The sequence below is a fragment of the Primulina eburnea genome, chromosome 12 (genome assembly GCF_022965805.1).
Source record: "Primulina eburnea isolate SZY01 chromosome 12, ASM2296580v1, whole genome shotgun sequence".
NCBI classification, from domain to species: domain Eukaryota; kingdom Viridiplantae; phylum Streptophyta; class Magnoliopsida; order Lamiales; family Gesneriaceae; genus Primulina; species Primulina eburnea.
In genome coordinates, this window is record NC_133112.1 from 33,120,972 (window position 1) to 33,132,849 (window position 11,878).

The window sequence follows — 11,878 nt, forward strand, 5'->3', positions numbered from 1 at the left end:
ATAATAAAAAAAATTTATGGAAAAATAAAAGTTAAAAAAGTATTTTGGGAAATTATTTTCTTCTCTTTCAGACGAGAATTAATTTTGCATGGCCCCCATGCATTAAATGGAAGAAAAAAATTACGTATATGTTATTTTGAAGAAAAACAAGGGCACTTGTGTTCGGAAAATTTTATATAATTTCGAATTGAGTCCAGCACGCAAGATTTAAAGCCACCATTGATGGTGATAGCTAGCTATTCCTCCTCTTTTTTTTAATCAAGCAGCGTTCCGTGGATTCTTTTTTTCATTTTTATATTGTATTTCATATTATTCCTTTACACATGCTGCTTTTCAGAAAACTCACATATACACAACTTTTTTTCATTTGTGAACATTTGTGAAAACGATTATATGCGTTGTTGCGTGTTGAGCGGCGTAGAATTTTGGTTATAAAGTAGAGTTTGACTAGAATAATCCCGGTGAAGGATCAAGAATGGCGCTTGTAAAATTGCTGTTGTAATGATGAGGAAGTGGGCGCAGGATAAGCACGTGCAAACTGGCATAGCAACACAGGTTTTAGCTAGCTAAGTTAAAACAATTGTATCTCCTCAGAGGGAAACAAGAAATTATAAAGGAAGAAACATCCAACGGATTGGCAGTTGTGAGTATGAATTTAAAATAACCTTAAATTGTTTTCTGGTTCAACTCATATCTTAAGTCTATGTTTCTTGAAATCTGCAACTCTTTCTGTATTTGCATGTTTTTCCGCTTGTTTTGAACAACGGGTGTCAAGCAAAAACTGAAATTTCGTGGATTTCTTTGACGATCTTATGATGGGATCGGTGGTTTCTTTTGCTAAGGCATGTCGAGAATTTGACTGAATCGAAAAGGTTTTCTGAGAGTGTTGGGAAAATCGGCCAAGTTCTTGAAATTCCTCATCTTTCATCAAAATCCTGCATTTTGTTTCTTTACCAACTTAATTTTCTATGGAGCTTTGGAGGGATTGAATCTTTTTTGTTATATTTTTTATTTTTTTATTATTTAAAAAATTAAGAAAATTGGTAGTGGAAGTCTGGTTTCCGACAAAATCTATTGCGTGCAGCTGGAGGTGGATCTTTTCCTGGTAGGGTGTCGTAAAAAAGTGAAGCTAACAACAGTGGAGAAATTGGTTTTTGTCTGATTCAGAAATGGTGCTGCCCTTTTAGTAGAACACCAAAGTTTTGTACCAGTTTAGAAGATTCAGAAATGAAGTTTATGAAACTTGGATCCCGGCCTGATACTTTCTACACCACTGAGGCCGTGAGGTGAGTCTTTTTTCTTGTTTTCGGGTCTGTCTCTTATAAATTTCTTTACAAAAATCAATTTTCGGCTGCTCTTCAAAATTTGGCATCGAGAATTCTTTAATATGGAGTCATTTTGAGATGATTGTTTAATGAAGAAGAATCAAACTTTTGCGTTTCTTGATTTTTAGGTCTGTGTCTTCTGAGGTTTCAAGTGATCTTATCATTCAAGTGAAGGGAAGTAGATATCTACTCCATAAGGTGAATTTACAGATGATTTATATGTTAAGCAACAAGAAAAATTTCGTAGAAATAATAATAAATTGTGGTTCCTGAATTCGAAAAACTTTTACCACTGCAGTTTCCCCTGCTGTCCAAGTGCTTGCGCTTGCGGAGGTTATGTGCGGAAAACTCAGAAGCTTCACAAATTCAAATAGTCCATCTCCATGACTATCCTGGAGGAGTCGAGGCCTTCGAAATGTGCGCAAAATTCTGCTATGGAATCACGATCACTCTCAGTGCTTGCAACATTGTTTCGGTTCGATGTGCAGCAGAGTATCTTCAAATGACGGAAGATATCGAAAAGGGTAATCTAATATACAAGATTGAAGTGTTTTTGAATTCTTGCATCCTCCAGGGATGGAGGGACTCAATTGTAACTTTACAAAGCACGAAGGAGTTTTCTTTGTGGTCCGAGAACCTTCGAATTACAGGCAGATGCATCGAAGCCATTGCTTCAAAAGTTTTGGCTCATCCCACAAAGATTAACTTGTCACACAGTTATTCGAGACGTGGTCGAGATGACATGTCGTGGAATGGGTCGGAGAGCAATAGGAATAAGTCTACAAGTAATAGTAAAGGATGGTGGGCTGAAGATTTAGCAGATTTAGGGATTGATCTTTATTGGAGAACAATGATAGCCATCAAATCTGCTGGCAAGGTTCCTTCGGGTTTTATTGGTGATGCCTTGCGAATCTATGCATCCCGGTGGCTACCAAATATTTCAAAGCACATTAGTGTTGAGAAGGGAGTAGAATCAGACAGCGAGTCGGATTTGACTGGAGAAGCTACTAGGAAGCACAGGGTGCTGCTGGAATCAATTGTTAGTTTGTTGCCAGCAGAGAAAGGCGCTGTTTCTTGCCGTTTTTTGTCAAAACTATTGAAGGCTGCTAACATACTGAAAGCTTCTTCATCTTCAAAGATGGAATTGGCAAGAAGGGTTGGGCTTCAATTAGAAGATGCCACAGTTGATGATCTGTTGGTGCCATCCTTTACATCTGCAAACGACACAATATATGATGTTGATGTTGTAATGATCATTTTGGAGCAGTTTATTTTGCAAGGACAGAGTCCACCAATTAGTCCTCCGAGAAGCAAAACCAAATTCGAGAGGCGAAGGTCTAGATCTGCAGAAAACATCGATCTGGAGTTTCAAGAAAGTAGGAGATCGTCTTCTGCATCACACAGTTCCAAACTCAAGGTGGGAAAGCTTGTGGATGGATATTTACAAGTAATATCCAAAGACAAGAATTTGGCTTTGTCAAAGTTCATTTCCATTGCTGAATCGATCCCCGAATTTTCCAGGCTTGATCATGATGATCTTTACAAAGCTATTGACATCTACCTAAAGGTAGAACGATAAAAGACCAGTTCATATTGTTAAAAGCTTGTTAGGAAATAATGAAATTTTTATGCTGAATCTTTAATTTCTTGTCAAGCAGGGGCATCCGGAGCTCAACAAGAGTGAAAGAAAACGGCTATGCCAAATATTAGTCTGCAGAAAACTATCGGTGGAAGCCTGTATGCACGCTGCACAAAACGAGATGCTCCCGTTGAGGGTGGTGGTTCAAGTACTTTTCTTTGAGCAAGCTCGAGCTGCCATGAATGGTGGAAAAGTGGCCGAGTTTCCAACCGGTATCAAGGCGCTATTGGCGGTGCAGAAGAATCCTGTGACTGCTACAGCCTCCATCACTACCAATACCACGACTCCACCAGAGGATCAATGGAGTGTATCTGGCTTAAAATCACTAAAATCCAACGTTTCCACGCTTAAAATGAAGCTTGCTGAGGATGATGAAATGGACGAAAATGTGTTTCCGAATGGGGTCGAGAAATTTGCAAAGGCAAAATCGTTCTGTATGATTCCAAATAGGCCTAAAAGAATGTTCAGCAAGCTGTGGCCAATCAACAGAAGTGTGAGTGAAAAGAACTGAGAAAATTTTGTTGGATTTTTTCTTATTTGGAGGGTTGCTTGGTTCTTTTTACCAGGGTAAATAATACTGTGCCTTGTATTAATCTCTTTTTCTCCCCTGATTCTTGAAATTAGGACAAAAAAAAAACATTATCCCTTGTGAATTAGTAGTGTAATCTTTGCTTAATAAAAATAAGGAAGCAGATGTTATTGACAGAAGAGGGAAAAAATTTGGTTTAGGAATCCGTCTGTGTGTAAAACTAGAATAGGGGCACCTGTAAAACTAATTGTAATGTTGAAAAAAGTTGCTCTTTCCTACAAGCTTTTGATGAATGCATTTCCTGGACTCTGCCTTCTTCCGATTTCATATATTTTTGTTGGGTTGTGTGTGTCAATGGAAATTGAGGAATGGTGGTTTTGTCCCACGTTAGAAAAATAAAATGGTGTAGGTGAACTTATATTATGTTACATTTTATGGAAGTGTAAGAATGATTGGCTAAGAGACGCTCTGTCGTGCACCTCGGTGCAAGGGTGCAAACCATAGGCCCGATTTGAACTGGAAAATGCTTGACTTACGTGCAAACGTACAAGCACGACCTGGGTATTATCTGCGTCTATAAATAGAGGATGTGTCAAGGCCAAAAATCAACTTTCTCCCACGTTCCTACATTCTCGATTTAATTTTGTTTTACATATACAATACTTATATTGTACAGTTTTATTTTTACGAGCTTGCTTCAATCATTCATTATTTATAAATTTTCTCTTACAATCTGACCATATAATATTCAATTGTTGTTCTTACTGAAAATGTTGCAGTAATTTTCTTGATCGTGTAGATCAAGAAAATACAACTCTTGAATTCATAAACAGTGAAACAATCATGGTTTCAACAGCAAAAGTTGAGAATATTGGATAAATAAAGAGAAAAGAAGAAGAAGAGTGAGAAGTTGTAAAGAGAAATAAAATGTCTCAAATGTAGCTTGTCTTACATTGAGAAAATAACCAAATGAAGTTTTCGTAATAAGCTCCAAGATGAGACAAGGGTTTGGGCCCCTAGGGTACCAGAAGTTTTTAGACGGGAGAACACGCTAATAGGCTGTGTCTCAGTGAAACACACACACGCGCATTCGACTCGGCTCGATGTGGTGTGGTGCGTTTGACAAATATTAATTTTTTTGGACCAAATTTATTTGGAAAAATAAAATTTTGAACAGAGCAAGGCGTGCGGGTGCGCCACATTACTCGCGGATGCGCGGAGCCATCGAGCAGAACAGGGCGCGTGGCAGCGTAGCTGCTCGAGCGGGCGCGCGCGCCCTACTGTGCACCAACGATGAACAAGGCGCACGGGCGCTGGGTGCAACCAGAATTGTAGTAGCCCGAATTCCAAATTGGGTAATTAACGGATTAATGGTGATTAAGAAGGTTTAATGTGTAATTTTGACCGAGTCATGATCGGACGGACCGAAGATGGTTCGGAAGCACCGAAGAGTTCGTAAGGTCCGAAGTGAGTTCGGTGGATCCGATCATTAGGTGTCAAGAGTTGATCGACACGTGGGAGTTCGGACGTTCCGAAGTGTAGGTTCGGTGGATCCGATCATGAGGTGTCAAGAGCAGCTGGACACGTGCATGTTCGGACGGTCCGAAGTGTATGATCGGAGGATCCGATCATGAGCTGTCAAGAGCCAATGGACACGTAGCGTTCGGACGTTCCGAAGTGGTGTTCGGAGGATCCGAACATGGCCTATAAATAGTGGTCGGATTTCCTCATTTTGACTCGCCAATTCAGAGAATTCCATAGCATTTCAGTCGTTTCTGACAGGTTCTAGTCTTGTTCCGAGATTTGGGCACTAGCGGGGAGCTGCTGGTCTTGTAGCAGAGCTGTGCTCTAGTTGGGAGCTAGCGGCATCAGCGGGCTAGCGACGGACGAAGGTTTGGAATTTTATCAGTATTTATCTCAGGATTATCTAGTTAAGTCTGGTAGATAAGTTTTAGTGATGGTTTTCACTTGATGAATAGGCTTGGATTAGACCTGTTGTCTGGTTGTTCCAGTGGATTAGGCTTGCTGTGATAGAGGTACGAAAGTACTATCCGAGATATCCTGGTTGAGTATACATTCATATATGTGTTGCATGATTATGTGGTGCATTGATATATGTCATATGATGCATGCTATTATGTCACGTTTATTACTGCACGTTGCATTTCATGTTGAGCCGTATTCTCCTTCGAGATAGCCTTCACTGTTGAGCTGTATCTCTTTCGAGATAAGCTATATCTTGGGGCCGCTCAGCCCTGTCTTGTGGACGCATGGACACCGAGAGTACACAGTGGCCGACGGGTCGGGAGGGCTTCGGTGGTCCGGGACATTTTAGGTCCACGTCTGTCTTGTAGTGGATGCAGTGACCCAGAGGTGTACCGCGCGGCACTATCCACTTGGCGCCTCTAGACTGAGCATTGTTGAGATCCTTTTGTGACTCCTGTTTCTTGACTACCCCGGTATCATGATCATAGCATGTGCATTTCATATAGGTCTGTATACTCATACTTTTGTACTGGGCGTTCTTATCGCTCACGTCCTCGGTTTTGTTTATTCTTGGACACCCCATTCCCACGGGGCAGGCCTCAGGTTGGACAGCTCAGGAGGAGCAGGAGGAGGACGTTGAGTAGCTGGTTGGTTTAGTTTATCGGTATTGTTTTGATTCGATATGGTTGTATTGGATATTTCATTTTGAGTTATTCTAGACTTCGATTGGGTTGTATAATTATAGTTGTCGACTTTTTCCGCTGTTATCTCTGATTATTGTTAATTAAGTTAGTTGCATGCTTAGTTTTTTTGACTAGTAGGTGATTCTGGAACGGGTCACTACATTTATGGTATCAGAGCATGCATACGATTTTGGGATATTGATTCTGTTTTGGGATTTCCGTTGACCATTTTACCATTTTCCCCATTCTATGTTGTAGCAATGGCTGACCACTTTGGTGATGAGAGTAGTCAGGGAAGTGTAGGTCGTTGGGGTGACCAGGACGATTTGTTAAGCGTCATAAGTTACCGCATGTTTCTCTAGACGTCATTCTTTCTGTTTCTACTCCGATGGGTCATTCGGTTTTAGCTAAGCGTCTAGTGATGGGTTGTCCTTTAGATTTTGAGGGTAACGATGTTGTTATTTCGTTTTGTTCATTCTCTTGCCTAGATTTCGAGGACGAAATCGTTTTAAGGGGGGGAGAATGTAGTAGCCCGAATTCCAAATTGAGTAATTAACGGATTAATGGTGATTAAGAAGGTTTAATGTGTAATTTTGACCGAGTCATGATCGGACGGACCGAAGATGGTTCGGAAGCACCGAAGAGTTCGTAAGGTCCGAAGTGAGTTCGGTGGATCCGATCATTAGGTGTCAAGAGTTGATCGACACGTGGGAGTTCGGACGTTCCGAAGTGTAGGTTCGGTGGATCCGATCATGAGGTGTCAAGAGCAGCTGGACACGTGCATGTTCGGACGGTCCGAAGTGTATGATCGGAGGATCCGATCATGAGCTGTCAAGAGCCAATGGACACGTAGCGTTCGGACGTTCCGAAGTGGTGTTCGGAGGATCCGAACATGGCCTATAAATAGTGGTCGGATTTCCTCATTTTGACTCGCCAATTCAGAGAATTCCATAGCATTTCAGTCGTTTCTGACAGGTTCTAGTCTTGTTCCGAGATTTGGGCACTAGCGGGGAGCTGCTGGTCTTGTAGCAGAGCTGTGCTCTAGTTGGGAGCTAGCGGCATCAGCGGGCTAGCGACGGACGAAGGTTTGGAATTTTATCAGTATTTATCTCAGGATTATCTAGTTAAGTCTGGTAGATAAGTTTTAGTGATGGTTTTCACTTGATGAATAGGCTTGGATTAGACCTGTTGTCTGGTTGTTCCAGTGGATTAGGCTTGCTGTGATAGAGGTACGAAAGTACTATCCGAGATATCCTGGTTGAGTATACATTCATATATGTGTTGCATGATTATGTGGTGCATTGATATATGTCATATGATGCATGCTATTATGTCACGTTTATTACTGCACGTTGCATTTCATGTTGAGCCGTATTCTCCTTCGAGATAGCCTTCACTGTTGAGCTGTATCTCTTTCGAGATAAGCTATATCTTGGGGCCGCTCAGCCCTGTCTTGTGGACGCATGGACACCGAGAGTACACAGTGGCCGACGGGTCGGGAGGGCTTCGGTGGTCCGGGACATTTTAGGTCCACGTCTGTCTTGTAGTGGATGCAGTGACCCAGAGGTGTACCGCGCGGCACTATCCACTTGGCGCCTCTAGACTGAGCATTGTTGAGATCCTTTTGTGACTCCTGTTTCTTGACTACCCCGGTATCATGATCATAGCATGTGCATTTCATATAGGTCTGTATACTCATACTTTTGTACTGGGCGTTCTTATCGCTCACGTCCTCGGTTTTGTTTATTCTTGGACACCCCATTCCCACGGGGCAGGCCTCAGGTTGGACAGCTCAGGAGGAGCAGGAGGAGGACGTTGAGTAGCTGGTTGGTTTAGTTTATCGGTATTGTTTTGATTCGATATGGTTGTATTGGATATTTCATTTTGAGTTATTCTAGACTTCGATTGGGTTGTATAATTATAGTTGTCGACTTTTTCCGCTGTTATCTCTGATTATTGTTAATTAAGTTAGTTGCATGCTTAGTTTTTTTGACTAGTAGGTGATTCTGGAACGGGTCACTACAAGAATGTTGCGCGTGGCCGCACGTGTTGTCGTGTGGCTGCGCGCGCTGCACTGTTTCAGAAAAACATGTGCGTCCCTTGGCTTCAAAGCATTTGTTCTTGGCTTCTTTTGCACCGAACAATGTGTTCTTGGACTATAATTGTGGCTCTTCAATGCACCCGGTTTGGAAAGACATGTCTCTTCTACACATCCAATGATCACTTATAATTAATCACCCCATCCATCATTCAAAAGGTTGGAAAATTTCATGGCATCTAGTTGCATTTTATTCTCTTCAATACTTGAAAGTTCCTGCATAGTTTTGTTCGCTGATTTCGAGAATTGAAGTGCTGCAAACTCTCGACGTGAAGTCGTTGTATCTTGGGGACGATTGCCTATAACGTATAGCACTATATAGGGGCAATTTCGTCTTACGGAGAACGAAAATTCCTTGCCTCTACTTGCTGTTTCTATTGCTGCGGTTTTTGTACGTGTTCAAGACATCCACAATATTAATCTCTCACAATCGCAAGAAGAAATTATTTTATTACGTTTTTGTTGTTCTGGATATGTCGATTACATCATTCACTCCCGCTGCTACTCCTCCCTGTGATACCTTTGTCCCACATCGAAAAAATCAAATATTTAAAATGAGTTTATAATGGCTTACAATAGACTTCTATAGCAACTTGGATTAATAATTTTCGTAAAGCGAGGACGAATACGAAGTAGTTGCTATATGGGCCCATTGTAGAGTCACGCAGACGCAGGCCCGGGCTCGAGGCGTGACAGAATGGTATCAGAGCCGGTCACCGGCATGGAACACCGGGAAATAAGTGTTATGCGGGGCAAAGTGCTACGTGCATGGGAGCCACCTCTTGAACCTGCGGGGCAAAGTGCTACATGACGGGAGCCACTTCTTGAACCTGTAGGAGTCACCTCTAGATTCTCGGTGCTGGTGGAACGAGGGGTCAGGCCGTCGCGTTCTGAAGGAGGGGTGATTGTGATACCCTTGTCCCACATCGAAAAAATCAAATATTTAAAATGAGTTTATAATGGCTTACAATAGACTTCTATAGCAACTTGGATTAATCATTTTCGTAAAGCGAGGACGAATACGAAGTAGTTGCTATAGGGGCCCATTGTGCAGTCACGCAGGCGCGGGCCCGAGCTCGAGGCATGACACTCCCGCTCATGGAGAAAAGCCACCCAAATTCTTTGGTGCTGACTTCAAACGTTGGCAACAGAAAATGCTCTTCTACCTCACCACACTAAGCCTATCTCGATTCCTAAAGGAGGATCCCACTGTCATTGCTGCAGACAACACAGACGCACAACGAAGATCTGCACTTGACGCTTGGAATCATAGTGACTTCCTTTGCAGAAACTGCATACTCAATGGACTCGATGACACACTTTACAGTGTCTACGGTTCTGTCAACACTGCCAAGGAACTTTGGGACTCTTTGGGAAAAAAATACAAAACAGAAGACGCATGCATAAAGAAGTTCGTGGTTGACAAATTCATAGACTTCAAAATGGTGGACGCCAAATCTGTAATAAGCCAGGTACAAGAAATTCAAATTATTATTCATGACTTATTAGCAGAGGGGATGGATATCAATGAACCATTCCAAGTGGCGGCTATTATTGAGAAATTGCCACCAATGTGGAAAAACATCAAGAACTACCTTAAGCACAAGCGCAAGGAGTTGAAACTTGAAGATCTAATTGTGTGAGGCTTCGAATTTAAGAAGATAGTCGAACTTCTGAAGCCAAAACACACAAAAGAGCAATGGCGGCCGAAGTCAAGGCAAATCTGACAGAATATAGCACTATATACGGGCAATTTCGTCTTACGGAGAAAGGAAATTCTTTGCCTCGACTTGCTGTTTCTATTGTTGTGGTTTTTGTACGTGTTCAAAACATCCACAATACTAATCTCTCACAGAGAATACTGGTAAGACCAAAGTAAAGAGCTAGACACGAAACAAGCTTTGCTTTCTCTTTCTATCGCAGTTCTTTTCACAAGCTAAAAAAAGAAATTATGACCACAAGTTCGATCATGGTTTACTGGTCAAGATTTGTTTAACACAAAAGATAATTTAATCCGTGAATTAGAAAATGAATCAAAATTCATCGCCTGAAACTAACAAATTTCTCTCAGACCCAAAGTACTGTATAAAAGCAACAGATCCATTATTTATTAGAACATGAAATGAAAATATGTTAGTACAATTGGATTTCACTCATTCATATCTTTGCTGAGAATGGAGTAACATCCTTCTTATGCATATCATGATAAAGAGCATGCATACATAGATTATGCCTTAGATTCTGAATCCTGGCAGGCTGGGGAGTCAACGCTCTTTGTCCGGTTGAGGCTCGGGGAACGGTGCAACCTGCAACGAAACGAACCAGCATGTGTGGTAGGAGCACACAAGCAGTTGTGCTTAGTAATACTACCTTGCCTAGAGATCCCTCCACCATTCATCATCTTTGACGTAGGAGATAAAACATCCGATTCGCAGGGCGAACATTCGGTTTTCCTATCTTTGATGATCACCACTTCGTTTTCCATCGTTTGTTATCTGTCATGAAACAATCAAGAAGTCAGAATGGACTGAAAACAAGATTGTAAAGATTGATCAAAATGATTTGGATGACTTATCCTAGCATGGACCTTTGGAGGGCAAGAGAAGTAGACCAACTTGTTTTCTAAAGTTGGAATTCGGCTTAAATAAAGATCGACGGATATGGATTTCGGTAAGGATAAGAAAGGTGATGCATTACGTTCAATGTTGGGCTAAGTTCATAGGGTTGGGTAGATTTAATAATGAGACTTGGTATTTTCCTCCTTTTTTTTTCTCTAAATAGCAGAATTTATCTGAAAACGTCAAAATGAAAAAATCAAATAGGGATAAAAGAAATAAGACTAAACACAAAAACTATCGTGACACGGACTCATGGATCAATTTCGTGAAATGAATCTCCTATTTGGATCATCCATGAAAAGTATTACTTTTTATGCTAAGAGTATTACTTTTTATTGTGAATATCGTTAGAGTTGACCCATCTCACAGATAAAGATTCGTGAGACCGTCTCACAAAAAACCTACTCATGACTAAAATGACTCCGAGAATGACTCCAAAACCTTAAAACAAAAGAAAAGTAACAATTTAGTCTTTATATTTCATCATTTTTTTAACATAATGATTTTTTTTTCCAATCGATCTAAACTCTACTTAAATAAATCCATATCTTTTCACGGGTGTGTGATAGACTAGTCTTCCATTAATGTCACACCAAAAGTAATCATAACTTTATATAAAGTGTCGACAAATCTTGTAAATAAGTGTAAAATACAAAAAACCAATAGGAATCCCATTTGCACAATCTTTTGCTTTTTTCCGCCATTTCCTTTTGATTTTTTATTTTTTATCAATAGTGGTTTCATGAGAAATAGCATGATCATTGGAGGGTTCCAAATAAGTGTTTTCAAAACCGAATCGATGGATTGGATTGAGAACTGATCAAGAGTCCGATCGGAATATGGATTAAGAACCATTTGACTGGTCAAATCGGACATAACTTGTAAAAAAAGAAGCTGAATATAGAGGCGAATATAGAATTCAGAAACAGAGATGACAAAGTCGTATCACCCTATTGTCTTCCTTAAGTTGGCTAGAGATTTCGAAATACCACCACCTTAT

At 40.9% G+C, this 11,878-nt stretch overlaps 2 protein-coding genes across 3 annotated transcripts; one reads left to right on the top strand and one right to left on the bottom strand.

The window, feature by feature from the left end:
• The first annotated feature begins 208 nt into the window (after positions 1 to 208).
• On the top strand, positions 209 to 3,809 carry LOC140806938 (BTB/POZ domain-containing protein At1g67900-like). 2 transcript variants are annotated; one of them, XM_073163505.1, is made up of 5 exons: positions 209 to 647; positions 1,085 to 1,286; positions 1,454 to 1,523; positions 1,624 to 2,892; positions 2,984 to 3,809. In XM_073163505.1, exons 2-5 carry the CDS (start codon positions 1,228 to 1,230, stop codon positions 3,473 to 3,475), a joined length of 1,890 nt encoding a protein of 629 aa, XP_073019606.1. In that variant the 5' UTR covers positions 209 to 647; positions 1,085 to 1,227; the 3' UTR covers positions 3,476 to 3,809. The 2 variants fall into 2 exon arrangements, with proteins under 2 accessions (XP_073019606.1, XP_073019605.1); XM_073163504.1 differs by having other exon boundaries at positions 209 to 643.
• Positions 3,810 to 10,346: 6,537 nt separating this feature from the next.
• On the bottom strand, positions 10,347 to 11,011 carry LOC140807444 (uncharacterized). The gene is made up of 2 exons (XM_073164287.1): positions 10,848 to 11,011; positions 10,347 to 10,755 (listed from the first exon to the last, which is right to left on the bottom strand). The coding sequence occupies exon 2, from the start codon at positions 10,743 to 10,745 to the stop codon at positions 10,488 to 10,490; it is 258 nt and encodes an 85-aa protein (XP_073020388.1). The 5' UTR covers positions 10,746 to 10,755; positions 10,848 to 11,011; the 3' UTR covers positions 10,347 to 10,487.
• Positions 11,012 to 11,878: the final 867 nt, after the last annotated feature.

What these genes read in the sequence shown, in the direction of transcription:
- LOC140806938 (XM_073163505.1), top strand. Translation starts at nt 1,228, where the DNA reads ATGAAGTTTATGAAACTTGGATCCCGGCCTGATACTTTCTACACCACT. An exon ending in GTAGATATCTACTCCATAAG is followed by an intron (nt 1,524 to 1,623) that starts GTGAATTTACAG and finishes TTACCACTGCAG; the next exon opens with TTTCCCCTGCTGTCCAAGTG. An exon ending in CTATTGACATCTACCTAAAG is followed by an intron (nt 2,893 to 2,983) that starts GTAGAACGATAA and finishes CTTGTCAAGCAG; the next exon opens with GGGCATCCGGAGCTCAACAA.
- LOC140807444 (XM_073164287.1), bottom strand. Translation starts at nt 10,745, where the DNA reads ATGGAAAACGAAGTGGTGATCATCAAAGATAGGAAAACCGAATGTTCG.